The sequence below is a fragment of the Dryobates pubescens genome, chromosome 30 (genome assembly GCF_014839835.1).
Source record: "Dryobates pubescens isolate bDryPub1 chromosome 30, bDryPub1.pri, whole genome shotgun sequence".
Taxonomy (NCBI): Eukaryota; Metazoa; Chordata; class Aves; order Piciformes; family Picidae; genus Dryobates; species Dryobates pubescens.
Genome location: NC_071641.1, coordinates 12,414,085 through 12,424,929, shown reverse-complemented (window position 1 = coordinate 12,424,929; position 10,845 = coordinate 12,414,085). Strand labels below are relative to the sequence as shown.

The following is a 10,845-nucleotide window of genomic DNA, read 5'->3' as shown; positions in this document are numbered from 1 at the left end:
CGAGCAGCACGCTCCCCACAAACTCTTCTGCCAGATGGCTGAGATCTGCGTGGCAGAGGGTGAAGCTGCTGAGTGGAAGGATGCAGCAAGGTAAAGCCCTGCTGCTGGCAGCGGTGGGAGAGGAGCCCTGGGCCAGCAGCACTCAGAGCTCTCCTTTCCTCCCTGAGGGATGCAAAGCTCTCACAGCTGCTGCTGCTGCTGCCAGGAGCCTTCTTCTCTTGCTACCCCACAGCTCTGTCAAAGGGCTGCCAAAGCTGGGGGCACTTTTCCCATCGCTGGGGCTGATCACATCCTGTGCCTGCAGGTGGTTCAAGTTCGAGGAGGACATGGAAGACGGTAGTGAATGCTGGAGCAAGCCCTACGTGAGCACACTGTCCCTGCGCAGCCTCTTGGAGCTGAGGAGCTTGATCAGCAGTGGCACAGTGCTGCTGGACATCGGTGCCAACAGCATGGAAGAGATTGCAGGTACCCTGCGTTCTGTGTCCCTCTGGCAAGAGCCCAACTCAGCTGCCTCTGCTGCCCTTCCCTCCCCAGTCAAACCCTGCCCCAATGGCAGGCTCCTAGCCAGGAGTCCTGCTGTGGGTTTAAGCAGAGGCTGGGTGCCCAACCCTGGCACTGGGTTTTGCCTCCAGGGTGGGATCCTCTTGCAAGCAATTTGTGGGGTTAGAGAAGCGACTGCAGAGCATTCTCCAGCCAAAGAGAAGCAGGAGTCAGGGCTTGGCAGGTTGCTCTTAGAAGCAGGGTTGGGACTGGGGGGTTCTGCTCTGATGGCTTCTTTCCCTCTGCCCCCCCTAGATGCCATCCTGCACCAGCAGGGACAGAGCTCAGGGCTTGATGAGCAGGCACGGGCGAGAGTGCGAGAAGTGCTTCTGCTGCAGCATCACAACAAGGAGAGGAAGAGCTTCCTTGCCAGGGCTGTGGCCCGAGGTGAGCTGTTCTCCAGGGCTCTGACAGCTGCTGAAGGCTTCTGCAGGGCTTGGGTCCCAGCAGGCTCATCCTGGCAGAGCAGTGGCAACCTGCCCACCTCTCCAAGTGCCTTTGTTTCCCTAGCAGTGTCAGCACTCAGCCCTGAGCCTTCTGCAGACGCTGCCGTGGCTGAAGGAGGAAGGAAGCAGGAGAGCTCCACAAGGGCTTTAGGCAAGGTGAGAGCCCTGCAGCTTTCTTCTGCCTTCAGGGCCAGATTGGCTCTGGCAAGGTGGCCCCAGGGTGGGCTGCAGAGCGTCGAGGGCTTTGCTCTCGGGGCAGCTGCCTGAGGATTGCTTCTTGTGGCCAGGAGGAGCTGCGCTTGCTGAAGAGAATTCCCAGCGGGGCCGAAGCCTGCAGCCTGCTCGTAGGGGAGCTGGGGGCCCTTCAGCAGCCCCTGCTGGCCTTTGTCCGCCTGGCCCAGGCTGTGCTGCTCCCGGGGCCGACCCAAGTGCCCATCCCAACCAGGTCTGAGTGAGAAGCACACAGCTTTGCTTTCCCAAGAGCCCCCCACCACGGCATCCAGCTCCACGCATCAGTGGGGCTGCCAAGGGAACAAGCCCCCCCCCAAACCCCCTGCCCTTGCCTTTGTGTCTCCCTTCCCTGCTGGAGCTGTGATAGCCACCAGCCCATCTGAATGGCCCTTGGCCCCAGACTAAGTTTGGGATCGATTCTGATGAAGTTCAGATTCATTGCCTGTGTGTCCCCACTGGAGCCAGACTCTGGGCTGGCAGCTCCTGGGGCTTTCCTTGGGTGCTCTTGGAGCAAGGACACCTTCTTCTTCCTCATCTTGCTTTTCTTGCCCAGGTTCCTGTTTGTTTTGCTGGGGCCAGCAGGAAAAGCCCAGCAGTCCCATGAGGTCGGCAGGGCCATGGCTACTCTGATGATTGATGAGGTACCACCAGATAAGGGAGCTCTGGCTCACCTCTGGCTTCAAGCAAAAGGCTGTGGGGTGCCACTGGGGATGGGGACCTTGTGCAGGAGATGATTGCACCTGCCACAGCGGACAGATGTTTGCTCTGGGGGAATGTTGCCTGCCCCCAGCAGGAATGGTGGGGAAGATTCCCCTGCATTCAGGCAGGAGCCGATTGCCCCGGAGAGGGCATCCAAGGGGGGCTGTCCTCTCAGCAGCTTGCCTCCTGCTGGCAGGTTTTCCAAGCAGTTGCCTATAAAGGCAAGAAGCCAGGGGACCTGCTGGCTGGCCTGGAAGAGTTCCTGGAGCAGGTGAAGGTCTTGCCAACAAGCCAGTGGGATCCCTCCATCCGAATCGAGCCCCCGGAAAAGGTCCCTCCCCAGGTGGGTGCTGCAGGGAGGGAGGCGTGAGGGGCACGGGCAGCGTGGCAGCACGGCTGGGGATGTGCTCAGGGGGCCAGGCTCTCCAGGTGCCCCTCTGCCAGTGCCAGAGCCAGAGCAGGAGGAATGGTGACAGGTGGGCATCTGTACCTTGCTCCCATTTTCCCAGGAGAAAAGGAAGGTGCCAGGAGCTGTGGGTGGCAGTGCTGCGCCCAGCGAGCCGGCGAGACACACTGAGCCTGAGCTGGAGCGGACAGGAAGGTGATGTGAGCTGCCCCTGGCTGGCCTTGGTTCTGCTGGCCTTGGAAACGGGAGCCTGCAGCTGCCCTTCTAGCAGGGCTCTGGCCTTAGCTGCTTTGGGGCAGGGGCTGCACAGCTCCACCTCCCTGCCCTGGGCCCGGCAGGGGGAGAGGTGGGCAGCTGGGCTCAGGCGCAGCGGCATCGCCCCTGGTTTGCTGGATTTGGGGTCGGGGCAGAGGGGTAGAGACCCCCAGGGAGAGCACTGCTGCTGCTCAGGGTCAGAGGGGAGGGGCTCTGGGCTCAGGCCTGCTTGTGCTGCAGGAGCTCTGGTGTGTGCCTCCCTTTCTCCTGGCTATAAAGCAGGCTCCAGCAGACTTGTGCTTTGCAGCCCTGCAAGCTGCCCTGAGCTTGTGGCTGCCCGTGTGCAGCAGAGAGCTGCACAGCCCCTCCCGCAGCACGCTCAGGCTCTGTTCTTCCCTCCAGGTTCTGCGGAGGTCTCCTCCAGGACGTGAAGCGCAAAGTGCCCCGGTTCTGGAGCGACTTTCGGGACGCCTTCAGCCTGCAGTGCCTGGCGTCCGTCCTCTTCCTCTACTGTGCCGGCATGTGCCCTGTCATCACCTTCGGCGGCCTGCTGGGGGAGGCGACCCAAGGCTACATAGTGAGCAGCTCTCTCTGCCGGCTGGCACGGGGAGGGCCCGCCCTCGGGCACAAGTCCCTGCTGCGCTCACCTGGCTTTGCTGGGGGGTTTTGCCTTGCCCTGGATGATCTCTTTAGTGCCTGCTGCCTCTCTCCCCCGCGCAGAGTGCCATGGAGTCCCTGATGGGTGCCTGCCTGTGTGGCGTGGTCTATTGCCTCTTTGCTGGGCAGCCTCTCACCATCCTCGGCAGCACCGGACACATCCTGGTCTTTGAGAAGATCATCTACCAGTTCTGCAAGTAAGGCTGGCTGCCACAGCCAGGGGCTGGCAGAGGCTGCAGCAGGAGACAGGGAGGAGGAAAAGATGCTTGGGCTTTGCTGTTCTGGGTGGCAGTTGTTAGGTTTCAGTTGGCCTCTGTGGCAGAGCTGGTGCAGGCTGCTGCTGCTTTAGTAGGTGGTGGTGCAGGGGCTCTGAAGGGTGGAGGAGGGGAGTTGTGGGGGGTCGGTTGGCAGCAGGTGACTGGGCACAAACCCAGCCAGTGCTGGTGTTGGGGCATGAGAGTGATGTGAGAGCACAGCACCTCCCACAGCCGGCGCCTGACCTCCACTAGCCCCCAGGGCCTTAACCCAACTGCTGATAGAATAGAATAGAATAGAATAGAATAGAATAGAATAGAATAGAATAGAATAGAATGAACCAGGTTGGAAGAGACCTTCAAGATCATCGTGTCCAACCTATCATCCAACACCACCTAATCAACTAAACCGTGCAACCAAGCATCCTGTCAAGCCTCGCCCTGAACACCCCCAGTGACGGCGACCCCACCACCTCCTCCGGCAGCCCATTCCAATGGGCAATCGCTCTCTCTGTGTAGAACTTCCTCCTAACCTCCAGCCTCAACCTCCCCTGGCGCAGCCTGAGACTGTGTCCTCTTGTTCTGGTACTGATTGCCTGGGAGAAGAGATCAACCTCTGCCTGACTACAACCCCCCTTCAGTCCTTGGCCTCTCCTCCCGCGGCTCCAGAGCCCAGGCTGCAGCCCCGAGGCTGTCTGTGGCACTTGATGGAGACTGCCTTCCCCCCACCCCCAGCCTGGCCACGCTCCTAAACTGCTCCCAGCTTTGCCCAGGGAAGGCAGAGCTGGCAGCCCCGTGCTGGCCTCTCCCCCTTCCCACCTGGCTTTGCTTCCCTAGGGAGCAGGCACTCTCCTACCTGTCCCTGCGGGCGTGCATGGGGCTCTGGACCACCTTCTTCTCCCTGGTGCTGGTGGTGACCGACGCCAGCTCCCTGGTGCGCTACATCACTCGCTTCACCAAGGACACCTACGCCTCCTTCATCTGCCTCATCTTCATCTACGAGGCTCTGGAGAAGCTGAGTCAGCTGCGAGTCACCTACCCTCTGCACATACCCATCGCCATCGACTCCCTCACCAACTACGGGTGAGTGCTGCCCTGCTAAAGGCCGCTGCCTCTGGCCAGGAGCTCAGGGCTGCCTCTCCTTTGCCTTTTCCTTACCCCTCTCCTGGCTTCTCTCCCGCCAGCTGCAAGTGTGTGGCACCAGCCCAGCCCAGCCTCGAAACCCTGCGTTTCTGGGAGAGCATCAAGCTGGACGTGCCTGGCATCGCCTGGCAAAACCTCACGGTGACTGTGAGTGCCCCGAGCCACTGCTTCCTCGTGCCGCCGCCAGGGGGCATCCCCCCGGTGCACAAGACAGAGCCCTTCAGCTGGGAAGGGGCTGCCAAGCGTGCTGCTGCCAGATCCTCCTCACCCCCTCCTTACCCAGCGTGTCCTGGCCACACCTTCACCGCCTGTGTCCTGACTCTCTGTCTCTCCAGGAGTGCCGGCACTTGCGGGGAGAGTTCCGAGGCCCTGCCTGTGGGCCCCATGGCCCCTACGTGCCTAATGTCTTCTTGTGGTGCTGCATCCTCCTCTTCTGCACCTTTGCCCTGGCCAGCTTCCTGAAGAACCTGAGGAGCAGCCCTCTCTTCAGCACCAAAGTACACTCCCTCACCAGGGACTTTGCTCTCTTCCTCACCCTGGTCACCATGGTGCTGATCGACTCCCTGGTTGGGATCCCCTCGCCCAAGCTCCCGGTGCCCAGTGAGATCAAGGTAATGAGGCTGCTTGGCTTGGCACTGGCTTCAGCCCTCGGGGGTGCCACAAGGGAGGGGATGGCAGGGCAGGCTGGGGCTGAGCCTGCAGGACATGCTGGTGCTCTGCCCATCTCCTCTTGTGCCTCCAAGGCACGCGTTCTTTGTGCCAATGAGAAGCCAGCCCCTAAGCTGGGCACCTCCAGGAGAAGGATCTGCAGGTGCCTGCAGAGAGGCCACTGGCACTGCTGGAGCCCACCAGAGAGGGTGACCTGAAGCCAAGGCTGGGAGATGCTCTGCCTCAGGAGGAGAGGCAAAATGCAAGGCAGGGAAGTGTCTGGGCTGAGAGCTGCTGCTGAGGCCTGTGCTTTGCTGCAGCTGACCAGGGACGACCGCGGGTGGTTCATCAGCCCCCTAGGACCCAACCCTGTGTGGACAGTGTTCGCTGCGCTCATCCCAGCTCTGCTCTGCACCATCCTGATCTTCATGGACCAGCACATTGAGGTTGCTGTCGTCAACAGGAAGGACCACAAGCTGAAGGTAAGAGGCTGCAAGAGATGAGCCCATCCCACCCCGCCCTGGGCTGCAGCCAGCATCAGGCTGGGTGGCAGGATGCTCTCCTGCAGCAGTGGTGCCCCAGGGAGCAAAGCACAGGGGAGCTGAGACGAGCAGTCTGCTGCAGCAGCACATGGAGCTGGGTGCAGGAGAGCAATGTGCTGTGCTTGTGAAGTGGTGGCAGCAGCTGAGGGAAGGGAGCCTTCTGCTGTGCTGCCAGGACCGGCTCAAGCAGGGGCAGAGTCTGACTTGTGAGCCTGCCCTTGCTCTTGTGCTGTGGGATGCTCTGCTCCTTCTTTTGCTGCCTTCCTTGCAGAAAGGACGTGGCTACCGCCTGGACCTCTTTGTGCTGTCTGTGCTGCTCGGGGTGTGCTCCCTGATGGGCCTGCCCTGGTTTGTGGTTGCCACTGTGCTGTCCATCACCCACGTGAAGAGCCTCAAGGTGGAGTCTGCCAGCTCAGCTCCAGGAGAGCAGCCCAGGTGCCTGGGGGTGCGAGAGCAGAGAGTCACCGGCGTGATGGTCTTTGTGCTCATGGGCTGCTCCGTCTTCCTGACCTCGGTGTTAAAGGTGAGAGGGCAATGCCAACCCCCGACCAGCACCGGCTTTGTGGCACTGAGACACACACATCGCAGCCTCTGCAGCCGCCGGGAGCTGTGGAGCGGAGGAGGAGGTGATCCCCGAGCCTGGGGCTTGAGCTGTGCCGGGAAGCAGCTTGGGCTTTGCTTTGCAGCCCTTCGGCCCCCAGCGGGGTGCGCTGGAGGCAAGCGAGCAGCGCCCAGCGCTTTGGGCTCCAGCTGTCTTTGAGGGCCAGCCCTGCTGGGGGTTCAGGCGGCCGTGGGCAGCGCCCGCAGCGCCCGCAGAGCAGGGTGGTGAGCCTGCCAGTGCCACGGCAGGCACAGACCGTTGCCTTCTCCTCCGCAGCTCATCCCCATGCCTGTGCTTTACGGCATCCTCCTCTACATGGCTGTGTCGTCGCTCCGAGGACTCGAGGTACTGCCTCAGCGGCAGCCTGCAGCACGGCTGCTCCCTGCTGCCGCCTCTGCCCGGCAGCAAGGCCAGCGCAGGGCCGCGGCAAAGTCTCTCTGCAAGCGCGCAGGGAAAGCATTGGGTGTGAGGGAGAGGTTGGTGGGGGCCCAGGAGATCTCTGGGGCTGGCAGCAGCAGTTCCTCGGCGTGCTCGGCTCAGGGGCTAGGGCAGGGCAGGGTTTGCTGAGGGGAAAAGGGGGGAATTCAGTGCCGAGGGAAGGCAGCTTCCACTGCTGCTGGCAGCGCTTGCAGGGGCGTTCAGTGGGCCAGGAAAGGCAGAGAAGAGAACAGCATGGAGGAAGGGCAGGTCGGTGGCAGCTCCCGTGGGCAAGCCGGTTGGTAGCTGGAGGGGAGGGAAAGTGGCTGCTGCCCCCAGGAGGAGCGTCCAGAGCAGGTTTCGGGCCGCCTCCTTTCAAGCAGCATGCTGCAAAGAGCCTCCAGGTGTCAGCAGGGCCAGAAAGCTTCTGCAGTGCTCAGCTGGCAGCTCTTGGCCTGTGCCTTTGCAGTTCTTCAAGCGCTTGCTGCTGGTTCTGATGTCAAGGAAGCACCAGCCGGACTACATCTACCTGCGGCACGTCCCCCTGCGCAAGGTGCACCTCTTCACCTTGACCCAGGTCCTCTGCCTCACCGTGCTCTGCCTCATCAAGATGTCCCCTGCTGCCATCATCTTCCCCCTGCTGGTAAGAGCTGGTGCTGCTCAGCAGGCCATGTCTGCAGGGAGATGGAAGGCTCAGCTCTGGCCTCACCCTATCTGCCCTCTTGTTTGTGAAGAATTTGGCTGTGGTCTTGGTGCGGAAGGCGATGGAGTTCTGCTTCTCCAAGCGGGAGCTCAGCTTGCTGGATGACCTTCTGCCAGAGAGGAGGAAGGAGGAGGAGAGTGCCAAACCCGAAGGCCAGCAAGAAGAGGTAAGGCCTGCTGGGTGCCCGGGGCTGGGCATCTCCCTCAGGCTGGGAGGTTGCCTCTTTCTAGCACAGCTTCTCCTGACATGTTGGGGGACCATCAGAACTCCAAGGGAACTGATCCTAAGGGCCTGGATCCTGCTTCAACCCCTTGAGTTAGCACTGAGCTTCCCCCTCGGAGAGCTTTCTCAGTCAGTCATTTCTCATCAAGATGATGATTGTCCTTTTGCCAGGACAGTGCTTTAAACCCTCCCCAGGTGCTGGCAGTGAGCTCTGCCCCCTGCTGCACTGCCAGCGGAAGCTGCCCCGACTCAGCAGCAGAGGGCAGCGGGCAGTGATGTTCCTGGCTCTGGAGTTTCTCTCTGCTCCAAGGCAAGACAGACAGCTTGATTTGTCCCCTTTTATGGCAGGAATCCATGGAAGCTGCTGGTCCCAATCCAGTTCAGCTGGAGCTGGGGAAGACGGGCGACTTGGATCCCCCAGAGCAAAGCAGGGACAGGTAAAGCCCCAGCAAGGGCCAGGACCCCCAGCAGGATTAGCTGGCAGGTGTCTGGTGTGGTTTTCTCCACTTGTATCTTTGGGGTGGAGCATCCCATAGGAAGCAGCAGTCACAGTGGTGGGACAATGAAATGTGTGGGCAAGGCTGCCCGAGGGGATGGCAGGGCTCTGACCCTGACCAGCACTCGTGGTGGACCCCAAAACTTGCATCATCAGGGACCTGACAGTAGCTGCAGAGCCTCATTCTGAAACAGGTGGAGCTGCAGGCAGGATCTGTGCCAGCTGTTGCTAAGCCCCCAAAAGAGCCACTCCATGGAGCTGTTGCTCTGCAGCTCTCAGGCTTGCCCCTCACAAGTCCTCCTCCAGCCAAGCCTCCCGTGCTTATGCTGGGCTTTGATTCTCCAGGTCCCCTGTTCCTCTTGGCAAGGCTGCTAATGCCCTTGGTGACCTCAGTTCCCCTCCCCAAGACTGCCATGGAAAACCTCTCTTGCAGGGCTGCTCCTGCTGTAATCCTTATCGAGGCTGAGAGGGTGGGAAGCACTGTGCAGAAGGCTGCCAGCACCACCCCCAGCAGCAGCAGGCTGAGTTCTGGGGAGGAAGAAGTCAAGAACTGCTGAGGAACGTGCGAAGCAGCTGGCAGGCCCCAAGCCCTTGAAGGAGAGGAGTGAGAACATGACAGGCACCAGCCCTGCACACAGTGCTCCCTGCACCTACTTTTGCTTCCGAACTCCATTGTTACAGACTCTGTTGTTAGGAACTCTGTAGTTGTCGACTCTGTTGTTCTAAACTATTGCTTATACACTCTCTTGTTATAAACTTTATTGTTATGAACTCTACTGCTTCTCAACTCCATTGTTACAGACTCTGTTGTTAGGAACTCTGTAGTTGCAGACTCTGTTGTTCTAAACTATTGCTTATACACTCTCTTGTTATAAACTTTATTGTTATGAACTCTACTGCTTCTAAACTCCATTGTTATCAGCTCGGTTGTTATGACACATATTTCACCGTACCATCAAGGGTTTCATGATTCAGACTGGTGATCCAACTGGTACAGGAAGGGGCGGTGAAAGTATTTGGGCAGGAGAATTGGAAGATGAGTTTCACTCAACTTTACGACACGACAGACCATATACTCTCAGCATGGCTGATGCAGGACCAAATACGAACGGATCTCAGGTTTTTATAACAGTGGTTCCAACTCCATGGCCAGACAACAAGCACAGTGTGTTTGGACGGGTGACTAAAGGAATGGAAGTTGTGCAGAGAATCTCAAATGTAAAAGTCAATCCCCAAACTGACAAGCCCTAGGAGGACATCAGCATCATTAATATCACAGTGAAGTGATAAAGGAGATGAAGATTCCAGACAGAAGTTCAGCTTCCAGTGGACACAAAAAAAAGAAAAGAAAAAAAAAGAGGGGGAAAAAAGGCAGCTCAGCTCCAGGAAAAGCTCGGCACCATAGGAGCCAAAACAGGACCGAGAAAGAACAGGAGCATTTCTGAGAACTTCTGGACATAGGAAGTGCCAGGACAGAGCAATGGCTAGTTGTGCTGTTTTTAATGAACCTAAAGTGCCCTAAGATTGTATTCTGGTACTTTTGTATTTTAAAGTAAAAACACCTGGATGTTTGTTACAAAATCTGCTGGTTTTGTTGCATCTCTTCGATGCAAAACTGAAGATCAAACCCCACGCCCTGCCTCGTGACAATGGTTGTAAAATATGATCAAGGTGTCATTTGGAAATTGTTCATGCTATTTCCGTCTTTTGTAACTACTTACAGGTTCTAAAAGAAATGTTATGGGTAATAGGTTGGACTTGATGATCTTGAAGGTCTTTTCCAACCTGGTTGATTCTGTGATTCTACTTCATCCTTTTCACAGTATTAAACTCGGTTGTTCTGAACGTGGTTGTTAGGAGCTCTGTTTTAGGAGCTCTGTTGTTAGGAGCTCTGTTGCTGTAAACTCTGTTGCTGTAAACTCTGTTGTAAGGAATGTTCTAGAATGTTACCATCTTGAAAAGAATTGAAATAAAACACAAACCACAAACCACAAAAATCATTTAACGCGAGAGGTCTCAATTCCTTCTCTGGGGGAAACACACAAGTGCCAACAGGATGGGACCCAAAGCAGGCAGAATTGGCTAAGAGGGAGTTGCAAGAGCAAAGGAAGCAGCCGACAGCTCCCCTCTCCTCTGTGTATGTCAGTCACAAAGGGCCTCTGCTAAGTGCCTCCCCTGAGGTCTTGCTGTCAAATCAGCAGGAGGCTGTGTGAAGAGGGCAGACACCGAACAGAGCCTCAACTGCTGAACTGTTAGGACAGAGCAAAGGCTTCCCAGGCTACTGCATGTTAACTTCTCCCCCCAGAGGAGTGAAGAACCTAATTGAAATGCAGTTGGGATGTGTGATGCAGGGGGTTCCATGTGAAGGGGGACATGCAGGAGGCGTTTCAGGGAGACCGTAAATCCTGAGTAGCTCTGCCAGGGGGGAAAGGGAGAGGGAAATGTGTGTCTGGGAATTGAGGCTAGAAGGGAAGCTCTGCCTTCCAGCCATGGGAGAGACCCCAGAGGGAATGTCCGGTGGACTCTCCCTTGATACAAATAAAGTTTTACAAGATTCCTCTTGTCTCCTCTGTGAACAGGCTGAC

At 58.1% G+C, this 10,845-nt stretch overlaps 1 protein-coding gene across 1 annotated transcript; it reads left to right on the top strand.

Moving 5' to 3' along the window:
* Positions 1–19: 19 nt before the first annotated feature.
* On the top strand, positions 20–8,241 carry LOC128898695 (electroneutral sodium bicarbonate exchanger 1-like). Its single transcript, XM_054174627.1, is given in 19 exon segments — positions 20–90; positions 305–465; positions 796–927; positions 1,051–1,206; positions 1,209–1,431; positions 1,771–1,858; positions 2,113–2,259; positions 2,426–2,517; positions 2,980–3,154; positions 3,298–3,431; positions 4,326–4,571; positions 4,673–4,778; positions 4,967–5,242; positions 5,600–5,761; positions 6,093–6,344; positions 6,699–6,767; positions 7,309–7,482; positions 7,574–7,708; positions 8,113–8,241. Coding segments are annotated over 19 exon segments (2,913 nt in total). The 5' UTR covers positions 20–34.
* The last annotated feature ends 2,604 nt before the right edge of the window (positions 8,242–10,845 follow it).